The 24149-nt window shown below is 50.9% G+C and overlaps 5 protein-coding genes across 6 annotated transcripts in view; 4 read left to right on the top strand and 1 right to left on the bottom strand.

The window, feature by feature from the left end:
- Positions 1-7455, top strand: part of LOC117652163 (vesicular glutamate transporter 1) — a 43854-nt gene extending 36399 nt beyond the window's left edge. For both annotated transcript variants that reach the window (XM_034396879.1, XM_034396869.1), the window contains 4 exons: positions 346-473; positions 2853-3062; positions 3646-3723; positions 3830-7455. In XM_034396879.1, coding sequence (XP_034252770.1) covers positions 346-473; positions 2853-3062; positions 3646-3723; positions 3830-3973 — 560 coding nt within the window. In that variant the 3' untranslated portion in view covers positions 3974-7455. The remainder of the gene's footprint in view (positions 1-345; positions 474-2852; positions 3063-3645; positions 3724-3829) is intronic.
- On the top strand, positions 6898-14642 carry LOC117645643 (lipase 3-like). Its single transcript, XM_034385918.1, has 10 exons — positions 6898-6935; positions 7845-7989; positions 9144-9345; positions 9743-9857; positions 10004-10253; positions 10511-10636; positions 10715-10799; positions 10871-11013; positions 11414-11555; positions 14530-14642. Exons 1-10 carry the CDS (start codon positions 6898-6900, stop codon positions 14640-14642), a joined length of 1359 nt encoding a protein of 452 aa, XP_034241809.1.
- Positions 14643-15825: 1183 nt separating this feature from the next.
- On the top strand, positions 15826-17768 carry LOC117652428 (metaxin-2). Its single transcript, XM_034397329.1, has 7 exons — positions 15826-15987; positions 16371-16538; positions 16634-16710; positions 16805-16897; positions 17011-17175; positions 17264-17340; positions 17413-17768. Exons 1-7 carry the CDS (start codon positions 15936-15938, stop codon positions 17573-17575), a joined length of 795 nt encoding a protein of 264 aa, XP_034253220.1. The 5' UTR covers positions 15826-15935; the 3' UTR covers positions 17576-17768.
- A 39-nt stretch (positions 17769-17807) lies between these two features.
- LOC117652435 (exosome complex component RRP41) lies at positions 17808-19135 on the bottom strand. Its single transcript, XM_034397342.1, has 5 exons — positions 18975-19135; positions 18728-18895; positions 18444-18653; positions 18164-18373; positions 17808-18080 (listed from the first exon to the last, which is right to left on the bottom strand). Exons 2-5 carry the CDS (start codon positions 18887-18889, stop codon positions 17898-17900), a joined length of 765 nt encoding a protein of 254 aa, XP_034253233.1. The 5' UTR covers positions 18890-18895; positions 18975-19135; the 3' UTR covers positions 17808-17897.
- Positions 19136-19180: 45 nt separating this feature from the next.
- On the top strand, positions 19181-22632 carry LOC117652420 (aspartate--tRNA ligase, cytoplasmic). Its single transcript, XM_034397320.1, has 13 exons — positions 19181-19312; positions 19790-19833; positions 19906-19993; positions 20067-20262; positions 20351-20453; positions 20540-20723; positions 20795-20938; positions 21023-21194; positions 21274-21421; positions 21505-21694; positions 21784-21864; positions 21964-22075; positions 22164-22632. Exons 2-13 carry the CDS (start codon positions 19799-19801, stop codon positions 22325-22327), a joined length of 1617 nt encoding a protein of 538 aa, XP_034253211.1. The 5' UTR covers positions 19181-19312; positions 19790-19798; the 3' UTR covers positions 22328-22632.
- The last annotated feature ends 1517 nt before the right edge of the window (positions 22633-24149 follow it).

The raw sequence follows: 24149 nt of genomic DNA, 5'->3' as shown, positions 1-24149 counted from the left end.
GTGGCGCGGCCCGCTCGCCCCGCCCTCCGGACCGCCCGCCCCGCCCGTCCCGCCCGTCCCGCGCACGCGCCCGATTCAAAGTTCCCGCGCGAGTGGCGCGCGCAGCGCTCCGCCCCGAGTTCGAGTACCGGCTACCGCAGTGTCGTGAAAAATTATTTATTTTTTTTGGATACCTGTTATCTCTGTGAGTTGTGATAGCGTCATCAGTTCTTCCTTTTCGGTGCACCCTATTTGACTGTCGTGCGTTCTGCCCGCGTGGTGCTGCAGCGCGATGAACGCCACGCGAACCTCCATCGCCGGATGGGTTCGGGTTCGATGCCTGACGACTGCTTCCTTTTTCGGCAGGCTTCAACGTGAACCACCTGGACATCGCGCCACGCTACGCGTCCATCCTCATGGGCATGTCCAACGGCATCGGCACCATCGCCGGCCTGCTGGTCCCCATCGTCATCGACAACATCACCAGCGACAGGGTGAGTCCGGACATTTTGTTTGCGAGTTACCGATCTGCCGAGATGAAACACCCCCACTGCAAAGCCAGTGGTAAGTTTGCTTGCCACAAATTTGGCAAGCCGTTTTGAATGCCAAAATTTGGTAAGCTTTTTTCGGAAATCTTCATAAGCTTGCCAAATTTTGGCAAGCTAGGCGGTATTTCCGGGCCAAGCTAACCAATTTTTGGCACTCAAAACGGCTTGCCAAATTTGTGGCAAGCAAACTTACCACCGGCTTTGCAGTGCCTCTACGTTGGGACGGTCCGTCGGGCCTGACAGGCCTACGATCATTTTCGGTCTAGCCAACTAGCAATGGCAACGACCCACAGTGGGTCAGAAGACCGGTGGAGGTGGCCAAAACTGTAGACACGTTTTGAGCTCCAGAGTCGTTAAATGGGACTCGAAGCGAACGTATCACCCCACCAATGGATTGCTCTCTGAACGAGGCCGGTGGAGTCACACGCTCCCGTCACGAGTCCCATTTAGCTCAAAACGCGTCTAGAGTTTCGGGCGCCTCCACCAGTCTCCTGGCCCAGTGTGCGTCCGAGCCCGCGCGCCTGCGAGGTCCAGGGTAGGCAACCCGCCGCACTGCCCTGCGACGCAGCGCGGGAGCTGGCCTACCCTGCCATTGCCATTACCATTAAGGGCTAGACCACACATGATCGTATGCCATTTCGGGCCCGGCCTGCGAATCCCGTCTTTTGAACTCGAACTTAAGCAAAGCATGAACCATTTATTCGGAATTTTAATTTTACTCAAAGCCCAGAAAAAAAATAGGTCTCTATCTATTTTTATGCGAATGTTCTGAAGTCAACAGTTTGAATGTATCGAGGGAGGTAGTTAAAATGTTATTATGAAATTACAGGGAAGCCAGTTGTTTGAAACTCGGGATGATCGGTTCCTTATCGATAAAAGTGCACTGTCATGTTCATCTGCCTGATTTATTAATTTAAAAAAAATACGATTTCAAGAAATCCTAGGAGTCACGAAGTCAATTTGGGTAGGAGTGTGGGGAAAGCAAAAAAGTTATGTAAAAGGTAGGGGGTGGCTCAAGTGTGGCTACGAATGACAGTGGTACCAATGTGGTCGATGTGCCACCCGTCAAAATTTAACCTTGGCAATAAAGAGAAATCAAAATGCCGGGAAATTCGAAAAATTCCAATGCTAATGTATTCCACAGTGATCCGACAAAGGAACATCTTTGAAGTCCATCATTATGAAAATTTTGGTTGCAGAAAGAAGGCAGTAAATTAATTTTCGCGGGCTGGCAACAATTTTGTCGGCGTCTGCGCCCTTGCGAAAATCGCGAAGCTGAAAACACGAGTATAGTCGCGCATTAAAACCGCCCCTCCATTGTTGCTGACGTTGAATTGTTTGGCTTGTTTCAAAAGGCTACGGTTCTCTAGTCATGTTTTCTTCAATTCTGTGTAATAGTTCTCACTCACAACGTAGCAACACCACGACGGTTGGCTTGACAAACTTTATAAACTCGAGAGGGATGGTCTCGAAACGCGGGTGAGTCTTGTTCAAAGAACATGAGCTCTGAAAGTAGCGAGGTGGAGCGAAGTGATCATGGTGCTAACTGAATCAGAAGTACCATCGAACCTGGCTAAAAGGAGCAGCTATATGACCAGCTTATTCCAAAAGAGACTAAAAGTCTTAAAGCGACTCTTAAACTACATTAAGGAAAGATAATTCACAGATGCATGTGCACAGGTACGCAGTTAAATGGCTCAATTCACTCCGATTTGAAGAGTAACAAAAATTTTCAACAAAACAACAGCAAAAACAACAACGCAGCGCTGCGGGATTGGTGCGGGACACTCTCATAAAAAGTCACTGGCCGGCCGGCCGATCCAAATGGCCACGTTCGAAACGACACCAATTCTATTGTTGCATCTTGTCTACCTGCAGTCAAAGAAATTTTTCATTTCGAACGTGCTATTTCAGCTTTTGGAGTAAGCTGTACAGACCCAAAAAGAAGCTCCGCTATTGGTCCGGCTCGGCTCGGCTCCCCCTACTCCCTTTTTTTTCCTTTGACGAGTCGAGTTTTGCCATGGAAACGGCGATTTTGACAGCAAATTTCTCAAAATTGGCCGTTGACTTTTTTACCAGATTTCGGCATCAGAATCAGCGTTCAAAGTTCTACAAGTCTGCAAAATCTCATTAAAATCGTATAGAAAATTTCCGAAATGCATAAAGGGCCACACAAATCGAATCTCGGGCCGGCTGAATCCTGGGTATACTATAAGGCTACTTCGTGCCTAAAAAATTCCTTTGAAAAGATAATTTGTTTCCACCAAAAACATCTTGGCTTCGGCACTGCTCCTCACGGTCCCCCTCCTCCTTGCCCTGCCGCAGAAACCGGAGAGCTGGACCCCGGTGTTCATCTCGGCGGCCTGCGTGCACTTCTTCGGCGTCATCTTCTACGGCCTGTTCGCCAGCGGGGAGCTGCAGTCATGGGCCGAGCCGCCCCCGGAGGAAGGCATGGCCGCCGGCGGCAAGCCCTGGGACCCCATGGAGGGCGCGGCGCCGCCCCCGCGGCCCGCCCTGCCGCCGCCCAGCTACTCGGTGAGCCCCCAACTTGTCTCATTAAAAACAAAGTCTGCGAGTCAGCCCTGCGGCCTGGCGGCCTGGGGATGCCTGCCTTGCGTGGTGCCTATTTGCATGGGCTGGCGGCGAGCCTGGCCCGCGTGGCCCGCGTGGCCCGCCTGGCGCGGTCCGGGGCGCGGGGCTCGCCCGACCAATGGGCGCGAGGGAGACGGAGACGGCGCGCGGCGCGGGAACCCCGGCCAGCGAGGCAATCGATATAGGGCCGAGCGGGAGGCGGGGCCCAACCTGGCGGGCGGGGCTTAGGGGCGGGGCGGGCCGAGCAGCAATCCCGGCGCAGCAATGGTGGCCACCGCCCCCGCCGCCCCCGCCTGCCCGGCGAGCCAGGTGGAAGGGGGCCGTAATGCGGATATTCTATTTCCGGACTCTTTTTTCCATCAGACAGCGATATGCAAACCGCCTCGGGGTCTTCCTTCACGGGAAATTAAATTTGGCGCGAAAAAGACTACTGGATTTTGGAGTCAATTTTGTTGTTTGCGTAACCTAAACCGAAAGAAAAACTTTTGTTTTCCAAATGTTATTGAATTTGTTTTGTTCCCTGCAGCAGGCGATGGCGCCAGCGGACTCCTCGCAGCCCCTGTCGCAGTCCACCAACCCGTTCGCGTACGGCGCCGTGAACCAGGTCGGTACCGGTCGGTGCGAGTGTCGCTCTGTCTCTCTCGCACTCGGCGTTCCGTGGGGGTGCGACAGAGACAGAGACACTAACACCCGTGCCTCTGTTGACGCAGGCCGCGGTCACGAACCCGTTCAACGCAGCCTGGGACGCCGCGCCCGAGGAGGGCTACACGAACATGGTGGGCGCCCCGCAGGGCGTGCAGCCGCAGCCCACCGACTCCTACATGCACGGCTCTGTCCAGGACAGGGCGTACTGAACGCACTCGTCTCCTCATTGTCGCTGGGGGACGTCGCCGTCCTCCCCCGGCGGCCCGCACTGGCCTCAGGGCCCTTACGGCCAGCTCGGGGGTCGTGGCACCTCTCCCCCAGGACCCGCTGCGGTATCAGATTAGTAAGGTCGCTGTAAACCGTGATATCGGTAGGAAAAAAAGTAGCTATCTGTTGTAAAATTTGAGTAATTACTGTCTTTGCTAGTCGTTTCCCGGATATGATAATACTAGATAATATTTGTCGAATTGATGAAGAGTATGGCGTTTATTTTTGTTGCTTTTTTCGGCAGAGATCTGCACCGTTCGAACGCAAAAAAATATCAGTAGTCGTGGTATAATTATACACTGTAAAACGTATCTTAACTGAAATAACTTTTCCGAGTATATGAATACTATTCTTGACTTCAATTCTGACGTAAACCTAGTTTTTTGAAATTTGTTGGAAGTTATTTTTGTGTCAGAGTGCGTAGTTTGGTCGGACTGGTCGCGGAATTAGGATGTCTTTACGACTCCTAGATGCAATTGGCTCCTCGCCCTGTTCGGAGGCCTGGCAAGGCTGTGGCAAGGCTTGCCCTGCCAACGACTCCTTGTTGACAGGCGCGGTGACCAGGGCTTGCAATCCGGTGTGCGGTCATCCGGATATCCGGATCGTTCTTGTTAAATCACGTGGGTTAGGAGAAAAGTGTTCTATATGCTTAAAGAAACTTTAAGAGTGATTATTAAGTGTTTATAAATCTAGATTTCTTGTTAAGACGCGCGGGCGCGCTCCTGCTCGTCTTCAATATTGTTCTTCTATGACAATACGTCAATTTGTTGTATGTATGGGTGGGTTTTCCAGTAGTGTTTTCCGTTTTTGACCAGAGAAGAATTCGTTTCCTCTGAACTTTCTCGTTTATGTGTCTCTTCTCTTCCATGGAACTATGAATTTCGCTACAAGTCAATTCCGTGACCCTTCAAACGCGTCAGCCCGGCACGGTCTCCCGGTAAGGAATACAATTACGAGGTTGCTGGTTCGATACCCCACGGAAGCGATTTTTCTAACCGGGTGGCTTGTGCTGCTACGCGTTCAACACTTCCTGTTTGACCCAATGACTTTGTCTAGACGTAGTAGGTTATTTATGGCTAAATATTTTTATTTTGTTATCGTGTGAAATGGCTTTATCAAAGCCTTTCTAATGTTCGGATCCTGCCTGGCTAGGCGCAGGACCGGCTGGAAATGGTGAGGGCGTCTTATGTTGAAAGCAATTTTTGATGGAGACACACCAGTCTCCATTTGGCTGTGGTGACAATAACTAATTTTAGGCTTTAGCTTGTAAGGAAATAATGCGTGAAAGAGCGAGAATGTGTGAAACGCTTGCGGGGGGAGTGTGACTTGCGAGAGTCCCTTCGAACTTGCCACTGGCGCGGGCACTGCAAGCCTTTCAGGCAGTCCCTGCTCGCTGCCGTGGCATTGGCCCGCAGCGTTATTAGTGCTATTTTCGGCGTATGAAAGTCAAGAGTAGTTCTAGCGTAGTGCGGTGTAACCAGGAGAGAAGTCCCTACGTGTGAGTGCCTTTCTGGTTTCTCCAGTATCTCAATATTTTAAAATTAAGGATTGGTTGAGGGAGTGAGCGCGGGAGTGTGGGCTTTAGCCGTACGTCGCGAACACAATTTTTTTGTGCATTCAGTAGCCTTGCACATTTTTGTAAGGAACGCGCCATGTTCCATTGAGTTTTGGTATTTAGCGAAAAATGGCAATTTTTACGGACTTTTGTTCTCTTGGCCATTCCGCCGCATCTTTAAACACTCGCTCTATCAGCACGCTTGTGATTTTTTGCACAAAATGTGACTCGTCCAATTGCACGCACTTTGCACGCATAGCACCCCACCAGCACGCAAGCACGCATGGCACGCACGCACCTCGCACGCACTTCGCACGCACACACACAAACACACACGCGCGTGACTAAAACCAAGTAGCATCGAGCACCAATTCGCACAAATCGTTTTGCACTTTGCACCACGTAGTTCGTTAATTATTTCGCACATTTGCACCAGCACTTTTTGAAGGTAGGTTTTTCAGAGTATTTTTTGTGCTAGGCACTGCACTTTATGCACGCTACGAGCAGTCGGAATCACTTTTTTAATAGAGCTAGCTATTTTTGTCAACACATTTTCTCGTAGTTTCTACGACGTTTTCGGTAGTTTTTCTTTCGTTTACACCATATCCACCATTATCCACCCCTCACTCCCTATCCCAATCCATTCTTTGAATTAAATCGCTCGCACTTGGAGGTCGGACTCTCCGGCAAGTCTCAAATGTGAGCATTTAAATGGAATTTGCGAGAAAGCAGAAGGTTCTCATGATAAATTTTTGAAGTTGTATAATATATTTGCTTTTCCAGAGATGTTTTCTCCGTTACTGTATGTGTAAATCATAACCATTCCATTGTTTGAACGTTAGTTGGTAGGCAATTTGAGGAGGGTCCGAACTGCGACGTGATAGAGGAAGGAATGCTTGGGACAGATAGGAAATCCAGAGATGCTGAGAGATGCATTGATGGGATTTCTTACTGCTCGTTGTAATCATTTGTATTCGTACCTTCGGCGTTGTTCGAAATGAAGACATGAAACTTAACAGAATCAATTTTGAATGTGTTATAAAAGTAGATGTCTTTTTTTTTGTCTTTTGTGTTTTTTTTGCGATTGGTGGTTTTCAGGTTGGTGCCTCCTAGTTTTTCTGAAAGTGCGTCTTATTTCATCAACTCTCTGACAAAACATAGCTTCAGAAAGTTTTCTTGTAACTCTGTATATCAAAGCATCTTGTCGATTCGCCATTTTGACTGGCCAAGTTGTATTTATAGTTTGATAGTTTATTTGTTCTAGTCCAGAAAGTCGCCCGTTAGAATATGTTTCGCGACTTTTGATTGAGTATGACACCATCTGCCAAGGCTGACAAGGTGGACTTATTGTTCAATTGTTGAAGAAAATGGGCTCGTTTTCGTAACTTAACCAGGTGTGGTTAATGTAAGAGCCGGAGCTGTTTTAAGTTTTTGTTATTTTTTTCCAGATATTTAAAGCATTGTTTTAAAATATGAAAGTGGTTTGCGATGTAGCTGTTACTTTTCTTCTCTAAAAAAATGGTTGCATATTAATATTTTTTGTTGCACATCACTGCTCCTTTTAATGTGTATTAAATCTTATATAATTCTGGATCTAAACGATATATATATCTTTAAACTGCCACGTTGCGAAATAGCCATACATGGTGGGTGCCAAGAGAGCAATAATGTTTTAATTGTAATATTGTATCACTGGTTCACTGTAAACGGCCATGACGCCCAGTAAGCGGCTACATGCAGCACTGCGGTGGGGCCCGCCTCGGGGCCCGCCTCGGGGCCCGCGGCCATCTCCGGTTCTATGTGTAAAATGTTATTAATCCAGCGACTTAATCCTCAATAAAGGTTAATATTCTTTCCGGTTGATTCCAATCCGTGTGTTTCATTCTCCTTGTCCCTTGTTTCTTTTCCTTTCAAAATCTACGAATGGGAGCAGCACATGAAACGGCGTGGGTAAAAACACGTAGCCACTGGCACTTGCGGAAACTTTATCCGTTTCTCCAGCGACGCGTGCGACGCGAGCGATGCGCTGGGAATCATTTGGCGCGGAGTTCGTTATCAGTGATTGGAGGGGGGCGGTCGCGACGCGGACTAAAGTCGAGTCGTCTAGTCGGTGGCGGCAGACAGACCGCGGCAGACAGACCGCGGCAGACGCTCCGCCTCGCCATGACGGCACGGCTCGGGCTCCTGGTCCTCACCGCCGTCGTCCTCGTCGTCCTCGCCGTCCCCGCGCCCACCGCGGCGCAGTGGGGCGGCACGCGGGGGCGGGGGCGGACCCAGCGCGGCGGCGATGCCCCCTTCGGCTTCAGCGGCCTCAGCGGCGACCTGGACCTCAGCCACATCGCCAGGATCGCGTCGAAGAAGCCCCCGCCGGGACCGGTGCCGCCGGAGACGCACCTCACGGGGGTAAGTCTAGTGTGCCACCTCGTAGGGACAACCCGTCAGTGACATCGTGTCCGTGACACCCCAACAGCAAAACGAGTTACATCCCGACAGTTTTGTGATGCCCTAGGCTGCGCTAGTTGTCAGAAGCAAAAAAAGATTCTCGTTTTAGTTCAAAAATTTTAATTTAAATTAGAAACTGAAGCCCTCTTGTGCGTAACGTGTCAAACGCCAAAGACACAATATGAACGTTAGGTGGGTACTTAAAAAGAAGAACTTGTTGGATGTTAGAGGGCCCCGTGAGTTCTGCGGCAGGTCCTGTAGGTACAGTAGCGGTGCGATGGCGCAAGCCCAGAGCAGGCGGCTGAGACTGTTGATCAGAGGGTCGGTCAATATCACGAGAATCGCTTCAATTGTAATGCATTCACGACCCAAAAGTGGGCAGAAAAGTGGATTTTAAAAATACAGTTCTCTTTTTTTCTCTGTTCGCTGCCGGCTCAACTGTTGGACACAAACAAAAAACAGCAAACAAAAAACAGGGTAACAATATGAGGACCAGAGATGCCCCCCGTGAGACACGACGGGTTTTCGCTAACAAAGAAATTCCGCTCAGGCGGTGATGACCAGAACATTTGGGTTGTAAAGCAGGCTTCACGCGCTGTTCACATAACTGGTGTGGGTGACCTTGATCTTGAGCGGGTCCAGGTCGGAGCCCCCGCCGCACCAGGAACGGTCACTCGGACGTTTTTCCAGGCGAAAGTGAATACCCGATCGACCGATCGACTTTTCGTTTCGATATCTCGTGGAAACTTCCTGCTCAGCTGTAGGTGCACATTGGCCGGCGGCGGGGCGGAGCGCGGGGCGGATTCGGCGGTCTTGCTTAGCATAATAAGGCTGCCGCTGCCGCCTGCTCGCGGCTCTACACTGATAGGGCACCGCGACGCGACGCCGCCGCGGACCGGTCCCTGATCCAGCTCGCCGCCGGCCGGCCCGGCCCGCGCGGCCCCGCCACGGCCCCGCCCCTCCCGCCTAGACAGGTTCATTCCCACGCGCGGCGTCATGGTCAGGGACGTCGCGCACATGCCTCCAAAAATATATCTCACTCGAAATTTAAAAAAACTAAACTACCATTTTATAAAAACATTAAATTTATTGTTATGTATTGTTCATTTCCTCAGCCTAACCTGATCCTGCACTTCGGCTACCCGGCGGAGACCCACAAGGTCCTGACGGAGGACGGCTACTACGTGACCATCTTCCGCATCCCCTGGAGCCCCAAGCTGGGCCCCGCCAACGAGTCGCGGCCCGTGGTCTTCCTGCAGCACGGCGTGCTGCAGACGGCCGACCAGTGGCTGTTCCGCGGCCCGGGCAGGGACCTCCGTGAGTGACACTGTAAACACCCCACGCACAGACACAGTGGGCCAGAAGACCGGTGGAGGCGGCCTAAACTCCAGACACGCTTTGAGCTGCAGAGTCGCTGAATGGGACTAGAACCGAACGTGTGACCCCGCTAATGGATTTCTCTCCGAACGAGGAATCCATTGATGGCGTCACACGTTCGGTTCAAGCCCTGTTCAGTGACTCTGGAGCTCGAAACGCGTTTAGAGTTTCAGCCACCTCCACCGGTCTTCTGGCCCACTGTGCGTCGTTCGGTCTCGCACAGAGTACCGCCGCACCGCCGTCCGTACGACTGCCGCGCTGCTGCCGAGGCCACTCCTCGGTTCATGACTTGACCGGTGCGCTCCGCGCTCCGCCTTGCTTCGCTTCCTCCTCGCAGCGTTCCTGCTGTCCGACCTGGGCTTCGACGTGTGGATGGGCAACTACCGGGGCTCCACGTACAGTCGCAAGCACGCCTACTTGTCGCCGAAGAAGCTCCGCTTCTGGGACTTCACGTAAGAACCCTGTCTTCCAAGTCCCAGGTTCAAATCTTAAAAAAAAATCACAATTTTTTATCAACTTTTTTCAGTTTTCATTCAAAAATCTTCTTTTTTTTTGTAAAAAAAAAATTCTGGTGGTAATTTTAATTTCTTTTCTCCAGCTGGAACGAGAACGGGTTGTTCGACCTGCCCGCCATGCTGGACTACGTGGGCGCGGTGACGGGGCAGCCCAGCATGTTCTACATCGGCCACTCCATGGGCACCACGACGCTGCTGGCGCTGCTGGCCGAGCGGCCCGAGTACAACCGCCGCATCCGGGGCGCCTTCCTGCTGGCGCCCGTCGCCTACTTCCAGCACACCTGGGGGCCCCTGGCGCAGGCCCGCTCCATCGCCCCGCTGCTCACGAGCCAGGTAAGCCGGGCGCACCCCGAGCGCAAGACGCGTTTTGAGCGCCAGAGTCGCTTAACAGGACTCGAACCGAACGTATGACCCCACCAAGGGATTCCTCGTTCGGAGAGCAATCCATTGGTGGGGTCACACGTTCGCTTTGAGCCCCATTTAGCGACTCTGGAGCTCAAAGCGCGTCCGGGATTGTGACCGCCTGGCCCACTGAGTGCCTCCAGGCCTCGGCGCGGTGCGGCGCGGTGTCTTACTTGCTGTTTGTTTAGCCGAACAACCGGCTGATCGGGGAGGCGCTGCCCCGCGGCGCCGGCAACATGTGCGTGGGGGCGGTGCCGCTGTGCGCGCTGGTGCACAACCTCGGCTCCGGCTCCAGCCCCGGGGAGTACAACGCGGTGAGCCCCTGTCTGCCTGTCTGTCAGTCCGCCCTGTAAAGACAGTATAGCACTAAGACACACACCTTCTCCACGCAGACCGTGTTCAAAATCCTGTTCGGCCACTACCCGTCGGGGGCGTCGTTCGGGCAGCTGCTCCACTACGTCCAGATCCTCGTCTCCGGTGAGTGTCGCCCACACTGCAAACTAGCCGTGCTCGATGGAAAGTCTCAGTGTGCGTGTGTGTGCGTGCAGGCGAGTTCAAGATGTTCGACTACGGCCCGCGCGAGAACCTCGCCCGGTACGGCCAGACGACGCCGCCGTTCTACGCGCTCTCCAACGTGCGTGCCCCGATCTACCTCAACTACGCGGAGGGCGACCCCCTCTCGCCGCCCAAGGTGAGGCGCACCGCGAAGCAGAGCGAAGCGGCGCCACCATTTTTCACCATTTCCGCGTAAAGTGTCCCGGGCCGAGCACGGAGTGGTACCTCCTCGCCGAGCTCGGCGCCACCAAGGCGGTGATTTGGTCATGATTCCGAGTTGATTGAAAGCCTGGCGTCGCGCCTCCGCGCCTCACAGTGCGGAAAGGAGCACGTGGGCAATCCCAGGCGAAGGACACGTGCCGCGTCAATTTCCACATTTTCCTGTTTTCTCACTTTTTATTGTCTAGTTTTTTTTTTTTTTTTTGCTCCTCCGGTTTGACGGTGTGATGAACCGCATTTTTCTGGTTCAACAGATTTTTACTCACTTGTTTTCTTTTTTGTAAGAACGTGATTTCGAGTTTTGTTTGGTTTTACAGGACGTCCTGAGACTAGCCAAAGAAGTGCCCGGAGTAAGGAAGCTGATGAAGGTGCCGCTCAAGGACTTCGGCCACGTCGACCACCTGTACGCGACGCACTCCTACGAATTAGAGTACAAAGGAATCATAGATATAATGTTAGGTAGGAATATATGAATTTATTATTTACCTCGTCGTTTCATTTTGCCCTCTTCTTCTGCTCTCTAGACACGAGCACACATCAATTCAAGTTTTATTGTGGTTTTTTTACGTTCCTCTACCTTCTCTAAAGAAAAAAAAATAGTCAAAAAAAGTACGGCCTGTCTGTAACCGGTTTTGAGTGGTCAGTTTGCGTAGAACCCACGGTGAACTTATTCAGAATTGTTCAATTTCCTGCTTGAATTGCCGCACTCTGTTCAAAGTCTCGTTCAGGTGAGTGGGGGGGGGACAATCGAAGTGCAACGGCCACGGCACTGTCGGCCGAAACGTTGACCTATAATGATGGTCTTGTTTGAGTCATTGCTGTCAGTGTACCCGTACGGCGGGTCCGAGCCGCAGGCTTCTTTTATATCTTTGCTACTTCCCCGTGGTGTCTGACCAGATGCGAACACACACAAAAAAAACACGTACTATGGCCCGGGGCGCACAGTTCCGGCTAGTTAGTTTCATGCGCGCACCGACACGAGCAAGGACGCACATTAGTTTGAAACAAACGCGCGGGAACTGCGATTTTGGGAGTGTGGCCCAGTCAGGCCACGGGGACCAGACCCACCGCGCCGGCCGGCCAGGTAAGAATTAATTTTCATTACACCGACCGTTCGCTCATGCAAATCAACTTGCAGATTTTATCGTCGCGCTCCCAACACTTCGCATCATCCTAGTATGTTTTCCTTGTTGGCGCTCCTCCCCGCCAGAGCGCGCCACGCGCGGCGCGCAACCACGCGGCGATAGAACCGAGGCGGGCAAAAAGAAGACACGAGCACCAGGATGACCATTGCGAACCGCGGCTCCGTCGCTCTGTCTCTCAAACGCCGACGCCACGCCCCGTGAGTGCGACAGAGACAGAGCGATGACAGTTCGGAAGCAGCCTCCTGCTCGCACATCCACGGACACCAGTGGCGAGGCTAATGGGTGGCTGTCCCGGTAGTCTGCTAAATAATCGCACGGCCCGTCCGCCCCGCACCGCCTCGAGGCAGAGCGTTTGTGACACCAGTCGTGTCGTTCACTCAGCCAAGTCTGCTCTCGCATGCTCTCGCGGCACGGAGCGATAATGCGAACCGTCACCATGACGACCACGTGGAGGGAGAAGTGGCGGGTAAAGGCCCGGCGCTACCCTGTGGAACGCCCGGGGACACCCTGGGAACGCCCTGGGAACACCCCGGGAAGCCGGGAACGCCCCGGGAACGCCCTGGGTACGCCCTGGGAACGCCCTGGGAACGCCCTGGGTACGGCAGGAACATGACCTGAGCTAGCGATGGTTCTCATGGAAGACCAGGACCTGCCGGGGCCCGAGGGGCCGGGCACCTCGGTTCGCCGAAGGACCTTCCCACATCGACAAGGTGCCAACTGTACCAAAAAAACAAAAAAACTGCAGTGTGTATAAACGTCTAGTCGCAAACGAGCTCGCGAGTGCACACGACTGCGTCGAGACTGCGTCCGACAGTCTCACCGTGACTCTGATGGTCAGGGCGACGGCAGCGACCGAGCGAAGGCTTTCCGCAGTTCGCCAACCCGGATGACGTCATCGGCAGTAAGTTGCACGCGGAGTACTGCTCAGTGCACCTCGTGGGTAACGCGGTGAAACTGGAGCCGTTTTTCTGTTGGGACCGTCGGCGTTTCGGCTGTGTCTTCGGACTTCGGGGACGACACGTCTGCAGACACGCCACTCGTCCGCTTGGAGTTGTCCTCCAGGACGTCGCTCGCGGTGCGCCACTAGACCACGGACCGTTCTGCAAGGTGTCTGCGCCTCGCTGCACCCCCCTGACCTCACGACGCGCAGGGCCACTTGGACTCGGACACCGCCTCGCTGTGGACGGGGGTCGACGCCGAGGACCTGCCGCGCCTCAACGCCCTGCTAGACAAGATACAGCACTGCCAGCGCGGCGCCGTGGACCAGGGTAGACCGGGGTATCCTCTGCGCGCAGTGGATCTGCCTGAAGACTGGCGCCGGCGGCCAAAGCTCCAGAGTCGCTAAATGGGACTTGAACCGAACAAGTGACCCCACCAATGGACTCCTCGTTCGGAAAGCAATCCATTGGTGGGATCCACCTCCGCCTCCACCGGTCTTCTGGCCCACTGTGCTGCGCCTCGTTTTCGTTGGCCCCGAGGTCCAGCCGCGTTGTGCTGTCGCCAGTGGCGGCGGACGAACGGGGCGAACGGGACGACTCGGGCGTGGACGTGGGCATCGACGTCCCGAAGGCCAAGACGGACGACGTCGCCGACCTGCTGCAGGAACTGCAGGCCGCGCAGGGCGGCCTTGGCGGCGGCCTCGGCCTTGGCGTCGGCGGGGGCAGCACTGGCAGCCGCCGGTCGGAGTCCGCGGAGTCCTTACTGGGGTGGACGCCGGGCCAGAGCCTGGAGTATGTCCAGTGGAGCGCGCGCAGCAGGTGCGGCGATACCCCGCGCAGAGGGCCGTGACGCGCGGGGTATTCACGGCGGCTGCAGTCCGAAAGGTTGTATCCCTGGCAGGCGCCTGCCAAGAACGGGGTAGGCAGTCCCGTCGAGCTCGGCAGCAGCGGGGTTGCCTACCCGACCCTTCGCAGGCGCCTGCGAGGAATAGGGTAGGCAGTCCCGTCGAGCTCGGAAGCAGCGGGGTTGCCTACCCTGCGCAGGCGCCTGCGAGGAATAGGGTAGGCAGTCCCGCCGAGCTCGGCAGCAGCGGGGTTGCCTACCCGACCCTTCGCAGGCGCCTGCGAGGAATAGGGTAGGCAGTCCCGTCGAGCTCGGCAGCAGCGGGGTTGCCTACCCGACCCTTCGCAGGCGCCCGTCCACGCCTCGTCTTTCCACAGTGGCTGGCGCCGGCCTGTCCACCGGGACTCCGGGCCGGGCGAGGACACCTGTGCAGGTGGCTGTCTCTGAGACTCTGGCCGGCTGGCGTCTCATTGGGCATGCACTGTGAAAATGCTCTGGTTTCGCAGTGATGCCGCCGGCGGCCGACCTCACGAGCGGCGACGGCAACGCGGTCTCGGGACCGGGATGCGAGCCAGAGGGTGAACTGCAGGCCTCGGAAGTGAAAAGGTGGGTCGGTTGAAGTGCTGCGCCTTCGGGTTGGTCGCTCGGTCGCTCGGTCGCCCGGTGTCTGAGGCCGGTGTGTTCAGCAAGGCGGCGCTGCGGCGGCAACTGCTGGGCACGGCGAGCGCGCGCTGGCTGGAGTACTGGGACATGGGCCAGCTGGAGTGGTGCGCCCACAGCGGCGAGGCCGAGGCGGTGGACGTCATTTCCAGCCGCGTCTATCTCCAGCAGAAGGTCATTCCCGGCCCCTGGTAAAAAGCAGACTAACCCCACTGTCGACGAGTGAGTGATCGTGTTTGACGATGGCCAGGAGGAAGCAGGCCAGCGCGTCCAGAGGGCCCGGATGGAGGAGCGCCTGGCCAGACACGTGGTGGAGGTGCTGTGCACGTCTTCGTCGAGGCCGGACACTGATCAGGCCAGTGGCCACTACTTCAAATAATCCATAAAAAGTTGTTTTAAAAGCAAATACGAAGAACAATGTGATTTCCCCTCCGCAGGTGCAGTGGATGGGCGCGTGGGCGGAGGGCCTTCAGGGCCTAGGCCACGGCCTGGGCCACCACACCTCGTCCTTCGAGCTGGCCTGGGAGGCCACGGAGGAAGAACGCCTCCTGACCCGCATGCACGAGGCCTCGACGCAGGCCGGCCTGGCGTGCGTCCGGACGCCCTCCGACGTGGAGCGGCTCGCGTTCGGCCCCTTCGGCACCTTGGGCACCTTCGGCAGGCCCGGTGACCTCCACTCACTCCACTGGGTTCGTGTCCTTCGACTTCGTGCTCTTCGTGTCCGCCAGACTGTTTTCGCCTTCACGATGCCTCCGTTGTTCATTCCGCTCACCACTTTATTCCATTATTATTTTTTTGCAGCGGGAGTGTTTTTCCGAGGCTTTCCCAGTCCCACGGAAGCACGATGGTATTATTCAAATTTTTGGACCGCGTTTGAAGTGGTTTGAATGGTGGGAGTGATTCTGATCGGAACCGGAAATAGCTTTCAGCGTGCTGTCAAACCTTCCCTTCGTAAATGTTTACAGACGCGATTTTTTTTCACAGTGGCAGGAAGTATTTTTATTCATGCAGAAATTTTCATTGCCTACGACTTGTCAATTTAATGTTTGTTAATATTTCATTCACAAACTTAGAATCGGAAACTGAAGAAAAAGCCACTTTATGTGTCACATTTAAATGTTGTCAGCACTAGAGGGGAGGGGATGCTCCTTTGTTTCTCACGTTCGTTCGTCGTCTGCTCTAGCTGACCACTAGCAGTTGTTTCGTATTTTTCTAAACTTGTCGTATATACGTCATTTGTTTTAATTAGAAAATGCCCACACCTCGGGTGATTCTATCCGAAGCAATGGCGCTAGAAGTAGGAGGTATGATTTCATCGTAAAATTTTTATTAAGTAATGAATTAAGTTGCCCCCACGTTTTGAGGTTATATTGAAGGCAAAAAATGTTTGCCATTGAATTGATTGCCAAAGTTTGTAAATCAGTGCCAATTTACAGGGAGGTCAAATTCTGTAATCGTTTCCTCGTACTTAGCACCTCAGCTGTAGTCATCAAGTTTCAAGTGACATGTGTTGTTTGCTTCATCTTCATAACATGCAAAATAGCTGCTTGTTTAAAAAATTATGACCTTGTCCGTTATCGGAGCATAAAAATTAGAAGTGTTGTGTTATTTTCTTGAAGATGATCAAAGGTAAAATACCCCCCACATTCTGTGTACCAATTGTTTATGGTTTATTTATTGCTTACAGGCAAAGAGCCATGGCCCAACGATGTCAAACTTTTCCAGCCGTACGAAGTGGAGCAAATCCTCCTGCCAGACAATGCCAGTTGTCTAGCCACTCAAGCATTTTTGAAGATGGCCAAGCTGAAGTACACAGTCGAACCCCGCAGCAATGCAGAATACATGTCTCCATCAGGTCAGTCTCAGTGCATACTGTACCAGTTGATTCAAAATTTAGAATGTTGAATTAGGTCTGTATATCCTATTAATCCCTTCATTTTTTGTTACCAGGGAAGGTACCATTTATTCAATGTGGAGCATTTGTGGTCTCTGAGCTGGAACCTATTGTATCATTTGTTGCAAGCAAGGTATAAAAATAGAATTATTTTTTTCATTTTTCTGTTGAAACCTTTATAAATTTAACTGCTTTAATCTGTCACTAATTTATTGCTTGAATTTCAGGGAGTCAGCCTTACAAATGATTTAGATAGTGGTGAGAAGGCCGACATGCGTGCTTACATGTCCCTGATAAGCAATGTCCTTGTAAATGCTGAGGTCAGTATTTTGAGCAACTCCATTTTTTTTTAAAAATGCAGCTCGGATACCTACATCCTGTTGCTAATTTTTACAGTGTTGTGAAATTATTCATTTTCTAATTTACTTGACAGCTCTTCCTCACATGGTGTGACCCACAAACATACAAACAGGTTTCCAAACCAAGGTATGGATCAGTATTCCCATGGCCTCTAAACCATTTGATGTGTTGGCAGAAACAAAGTGCTGTTGTTAAAAGATTACACGTGTTAGGGTGGGCCTCAAAATCACTGGATGATGTAAGTAACATTTTGTGATCGCTGGTTGTCATTATGTATTAACACTTTTTCTGAAAGATAAGTATCTTTTCTTTTTGTTCAATTCTAGGTGTTTCATGAAGTTGATCAGTGTTGCCAAGCCTTAACTGAACGATTAGCCAACAAGAATTACTTTTTTGGGGACAAGTAAGTTATTTCTTCCAGCACTTGTATGCTGCTAAATTTGTAAACAAAACTTAATTGGTGAAAATTTTTTAGGCCTACTGAGCTGGACGCCCTTGTCTTCGGCCATCTCTTCACTGTCCTCACCACACCTCTGCCCAACAACCAACTGGCAGCAACAATAAGAGGCTATGGCACTCTGGTTGATTTATGCAAGAGAATTGAGCACCAATATTTTGAGCTACAAAGCAGCTCATGACCACCACTGTAATGCCACTAGATTTATAGACAATAAGTAGATAGATCACTTATGGCTCATCTCATCAGGCAATACTGATTTTTTATTAATGAAGTACCTCAAAGAGGAAAAAGGATTGATCTTGCATGTGTTACCAGTTGTTAAGCTTTCATGATTGTTATGTGAACTATAATAAATTCTAATTTGAAACTGACTGAGTTGTTTCATGGATGCACAAAGGAAAAAATCAAGATGATAGTCAAATAGTCCCTATAATTTTTTTTTCATTTTTTAGATTAACTGACAACTTAAAGAAAGTGAATTTTTAAAAAAGGGAATGTACCTAAAGTGCTATACCAGCTCTGTCAACTTGTCCCCATCCACTTGCTCGTCCAGTTTCTTCCACATGTTTACGGACAGCACCATCCAAAATTTGATGAATATCCTTGCAGCCTTCGATTGCTCTTTCCAGCACTTTAGGTAAGTGGTCAGAGTGGAAACGTTGTGACATTTCCATAAGAGCAACCTGCACAGAATAAAACTAATTAATTAAATGCATCCAAGGTAAGATATTAGTATTAAAGAGTTGGTAAGGGCAAAGGACATTACCTGGCCAGAAACAGGAAGAGTGGCTACTGTAAGGTTGGAGCCACCTGATGATTCCTCTAAATGGCTAACATCCACAAGTGCAACTTCGCCATTTGCTAAACTTGCAGAGCAAGCAACTGCATACTCTCTCATACCGACACCAGCATCCACTAATGCCAAAGTAGCAGCATTGACACAAGCACAGTAATTGCCTCCATCAGCTTGTAAAACCTGCCGAATCACAAAGAGTAGGAACTCTACTTTCAACAGAATCTGTATAGGCATTTAGTCAGTTTTATACCTCCACAAATATGTCCAACTGACTGCGAGGATACAATTCAGTTCTGATTGCAGCTACAAGAGCCTGGCGCAAATGGATAGACATTTCTTGACTTTTACGGTCTCCTCGAGGCCGTCTCTTTCTTTCACCGGTGCTGAACACTGCCATGCTATACTGACAGTTTACAAAGACTTGGTCATGAGGTGCTTTATTTCTTGACTGACCTCTTGGCTGAAATGGAAAAAGTGACATTACAAGATGAGAGAGTACAAGCAGACTGGAATGAAAATGGTTGAAACACCCACTTGATGAGGTCCGTATACTGTGGCCAGGACTTTGGTGTTGCCCTGTTCTAGGTAGGCACTCCCATCAGCTTGGCTGAACACTCCAAGCTTGCATCTGATGTTCCTCAGTTCCTCAGGACGTCTTCCGTCCAGCCGGAGCCCTTGGTCCGAGAGTAACTCCATAGTTATCTGAAAAAAATAGTGAAGTTCATAAAAACCACAAGGCTGGAAGGTTAGGCAGTGTATTTACAAGTGTTTGAATACTAACAGAAAGTCAGACAACTAGAAGGGTTTGAGTACTTTGAAGAAGCTGGGCGCACTGCTGAATTTGATCCACTCTCGCAAAATCTCTAATCACGACAAGGCGGAAGATGTATAGGTAAATAAACAAATGGAACTGTCTGCTGGCGCCGCACGCTGTTCTCTGCAAATACGTGATCCGATTATTCACACAACCCGTCCTTACTTCGAATACAGCCTCTCTGCCAATAGTGATGCGTGCTGCTGTTGCCGTGCTGTCTGCTTTGAACGACCGACTGATCGGATAACGACCCAGACGTTTGCAGACGTAAGCCTAAGCCTTTGGTACGTGGAAGCAATCCCCCGGTAAGTGCGATGATATTCTCCTTACGCGTCATCCAATAAATATCCGAAGGTGTCACTGCTCCACTGCAGTCGGGTGAACGACCGGACAGGTTCAATGTCATAACCTAACATCCTTGCGGCCGGCTTTGTCTATTTCTGGACAATCCCTCGGTGTCATCCTGAAAAACTTTGGCTGTAGATTTTGCATCAGCCTGAAAAACGATTTAATTTTGCTCTAGTGGATGTTGCTGTGCCAATACCATTTTTCTGCACTATTTCACAAGCAGTCAGTTAATTGCAGTGTTTAATTTTATTTGTTTACTCCATGGAGGTAAAAAAAAATTTCTGCTATGTCTTGACCATCTGTGCCAGTCGTAATTAATATTTTGGCTGTCAATGTTGTTTGAGGGATTTACGTTTGACCTTCCTCAACGCCAACGACAGTGCTGTGAAAACTGTCACTTGCCATTGCATCATCCTTGTTTCGCCTTTGTCCAGGTCTGAAAAATGGTGGTTGCAGAGAACAAACCTGATGCTGAGACGTAAGTTTTCGTGTCCAGCCAATTTGAACCTCAAAAGAAAATGTAGTCGTTAATATTTTAATTTATTTTTAGTGTTGAGGGGAAGTCCAAGAAACAGCTGAAGAAGGAGCAAAAGGATGCCGAAAAGGCTGCCAAGAAAGATGCACACAAGGCAGCTAGAGTGAGTATACTGAGGAAACCAAAGTTCTGTATAGGTAATTTTGTGTTCCTAAATCATGTTTGGTTTTGTATAGGGTGCTGCTACTGAGGAGGCTGAAGAGAGTGGACCTGATGTATCTGCTGGAAAGTATGGTTCTCTTGGTATGATTCAGAGCAGTAGCGACCCTGAACTCCTTGCTAGAGAATTTGTTCACGTGCGTGATCTTGATGAGAAAAAGGCCGACCAATCAATTTGGGTACGAGGTCGCTTGCACACCAGCAGGGCAAAAGGTTTGATTTTAATATTTTTTTCAGTGTTCTTCCAGCACTATATTGTAATAAAAAATAAACATATTTTTAATCTTTTTTTTCTGTTCAGGAAAGCAGTGTTTCATTGTTGTGAGACAACAGGAGTTTACTGTCCAGGGTCTTCTTGCTGTGAATGACACTATTAGCAAACAGTTTGTCAAGTTTGCTTCCAAGTAAGATGTTCTCTTCATTGTTGTATCATGTTTATGTTGTTTCCAAATAATCATAATGCAAACAATCAATTTTTTTTTTTTTTTAGTGTATCTAAAGAAAGCATCATTGATGTGCAAGCAAAGGTGTCCAAGGTCCCAAAGAAAATTGAGTCATGTACCCAGAAGGATGTTGAGCTTCATATTCAACAGATTTGGGTTGTAAGTGCCGCAAAGAACCAGTTGCCACTTCTCATTGAAGACGCTTCCCGCCCCGAGAAGAAAGAGGAAGAGGTGAGGTTCCTTTAATGTTTCAAACTGATTTTTTATTAAGTGCACTGTTTTTGACAAGGAAATTATTGCAGGAGACTGAAGGCCTCAGCATTCGTGTGAACCAGGACACTCGTCTGGATAACAGAGTTCTTGATCTGCGGACACCTGCTAATCAAGCAATTTTCAGAATAGAAGCTGGTGTTTGCCAACTGTTCCGTGACATCCTCACAAAGAAGGTTAATATTTACAACCTGCCACTGTTCCTCTTCAAAATAGATCTGAATTTTCTTTACAAATCTTCCCCTTTATCTGTTTTGCAGGGCTTTGTCGAGATCCACACACCTAAAATTATTTCTGCTGCTAGTGAAGGTGGTGCCAACGTATTCACTGTTTCCTACTTCAAAGGATCTGCTTATTTGGCGCAGAGTCCCCAGTTGTATAAACAAATGGCTATTGCTGCTGACTTTGACAAGGTTTTCACTGTTGGAGCTGGTGAGGAGAAATGCATTTTAGATTATAGTTTCTTACTGTGATACTAATATACTCAGCTGATGATATTTTTGGAACTCAGTTTTCAGAGCTGAAGACAGTAACACACATCGTCACTTGACTGAGTTCGTTGGACTTGATCTTGAAATGGCAATCAAGTACCATTATCATGAAGTCCTAGACACTATTGGCAGCACTTTTACTGAGATGTTCCGCGGTTTGCGTGACAAGTAAGAATTTACTATTTACTATTTGATTCATCGTGTGTCTGTTTCAAATTGTTGGCTTTAATTTCTAATCTTTCTGTTTCTAGCTTTGCCACTGAAATTGCCACTGTCAATCAGCAGTTTGCAGTGGAGCCGTTCCAATTCTTGGATCCTCCACTAAAGCTTGAGTTCCCCCAGGCTATTGCCATGCTGCGTGAAGCTGGTGTCACAGTTGGTGATGAAGATGATCTCAGCACTCCTGACGAGAAACTTTTGGGACGACTTGTCAAGGCTAAGGTAAAACCCTGATAATTGCTTTATTGCCTGAGGTTTTCTTCTGCATTTTGTTTATTGTTTGTCTCTTTATAATTTTTTGTTTTTCTTAGTACAACACTGACTTCTACATGTTGGACAAATATCCTCTGGCTGTAAGACCATTCTACACCATGCCTGATCCTAACAACAAGGTAAGAATTATAAAATGAAAAATAAATAGGTTTGGTCAAACACAAACAAAAATTACACAACATTTCTACACCTTTTTATTCTCTGTGTGCTCCTTGTAGAAAGCATCAAACTCTTATGACATGTTCATGAGAGGAGAAGAAATTTTATCTGGTGCTCAGCGTATTCATGATCCTGACTTCCTTACTGAGCGTGCAAAGCATCATGGTGTTGGTAAGTTCATTCTCTTCTCCCCCTTTTTATTTGTTTCTAGATGGGATGTTTACAAATGTCATTACTTATGTCCATTTTTGTTTTTCAGACATTGACAAAATTAAGTCTTACATTGATGCATTCAGATTTGGATGCCCACCTCACGCTGGTGGTGGCATTGGTATGGAGCGTGTTGTTATGCTCTATCTTGGCCTGGACAATATCAGGAAAACATCCATGTTCCCTCGTGACCCAAAGAGAATCACCCCTTAAATATTGTGTCATTGACTGACAGATGTGTGCCTTGATCAAAGACTGACCCAGTATATTTTACTTAACCAACCTGTATCTTGAATGAATATTGGTGCTTGCTTGTCAAATGAAATTACAGTACCTTCAACAAATTTTAAAAATACTGCATAAAAATATTTAAATTGCTTCTATGTTACATATACTGTAAAATGCTTTTCTAGGAGTATAGTACGCTTACTTGTGCATTATATTGTATAGCACTTATGTGAACAATGTCACCCTGATATCTTGTGTATAAATTCTGAAATAGATAGGCATTACTAGTATTCATGCGATCGGTTCTTTTCCTTGATGCCCCCTTCCCACAGGTCTGCGCCGCGGGAGCGCCTAACCGTCGGGCGCTCCCAGCCATGGGTACCATCGGGAATCGCTGCCGGAGCGGACGGTCCACGGGACGGTCCCTCACCCTCCTCCCCTTCACCAGGCCGCCACCGCGCAGCGCGTAGCCTCGACGGAGTCATGACGGAGTCGGGGCGCTACCTGGGCTAACTTTGTTGTGAAGTTAATCTGGGCGGGCCCGCCCCGGCCACCCCCCTGAGCATCGACCACGCCAGTTTTCCGGTACCGCGCGCCAGCCTTCCCATTTGACGAGTGGAGGCGAGGTGACCTTGAGACGGCCTTGGGGTGTCCTGGCCAGGTTCACGGGCACGGCGGCATGCCGCGGCACAGCCGGCACAGCCCCCAGGCCTTGACGGCTCGGCACGGCCGCCTCCTCGAGTTGACTCGGCCTGACCTTAGCGGCTGGGGCTTGAGCTCGGCTTGAGGTACCGGGCAGGCGGGGCCTAGGCCTCTGGAGCTGGGCCTGGGGTCTGGGGTGGGTGGATGGCGGATGGTACAGGGCGGTACGGCCCACTGCCACGGCGCCCACGGCGGCCACGCCACAGCCCGCGGAAGGGACCGAGACCGGGGGTACTCGGCACGGAATCAATGAGCAACATGGCGTCGAGATACGGCCTAGTCTAGTCTTAGTCCCACGCCCGCCTCACGCTCCAGCCCTTTTGGGCCGCGCCCTTGCGCTGGCACTTGCTCCGCTCAGACCCCTACCGCCCTTTCCAAAACAATGTCGTCCCAGACTTTATTCAACCGTTTTACCTGAATCTTTCCTGTTACTCTGTTTCTGTACACACTTTCTTACCGATCTTCGTCTATATTCGGCCCTTCTCTCCCCTTCCCAATTAAATCAATCCTTTCCTGCAAATTTTTTTGGGAGGCCGGTTTTTCAATTCTTTTCCTGATTGTCCCCTCTGGACTTTTTTGAGCCTGTTCTGCCCTTTCTGGAACCCACCCCGTGACGTCACCGCTCCGTCGGCGCGGGGGCGGACTGGGAATGGGCATGGCGAATGGTGGATGCGGTGCGTCGCCGCGTCGCCACTGCCAAAGCCGCTCAAAGCGTCGGGCGGCTGTTGCCGCGGGGAGGCGGCGGGGCAGGGTGGATGTAGCGGCGACGACGACGACGCTTCGACGGGGTGAGCCCAGACCGAATTTGTCCCGAGGCCGGAGGCGGGAGACCCGGAGGTGGGGGGAAAGTTGGTTGAAGGGCAAGTAGGGCATGAGCGAGAGGGGCAGAGGGGTGGGGGTCATTGCGCAACCCCCAGCTCCATGGACCGCGGGTCGCGGCATGTCGGGGGGCACAGGTGCCGCCGTCACGAGCGTCATGACGTCTGCCAGCACGTGGCGGTGTGGCGGTGCCCGAGGGGCTGGAGGCGGGGCCATTAGAGCGGCATCTCCGGTGGACGCGGCGGGAATGAGGAATGTCGACGAGGAGGGCGAGGACGAGGACGCC

Source organism: Thrips palmi, unplaced genomic scaffold (assembly GCF_012932325.1).
Source record: "Thrips palmi isolate BJ-2018 unplaced genomic scaffold, TpBJ-2018v1 HiC_scaffold_10, whole genome shotgun sequence".
NCBI lineage: Eukaryota > Metazoa > Arthropoda > Insecta > Thysanoptera > Thripidae > Thrips > Thrips palmi.
The sequence above is the reverse complement of the archived record's forward strand: the minus strand, read 5'-3'. Positions and strand labels throughout refer to the sequence as shown.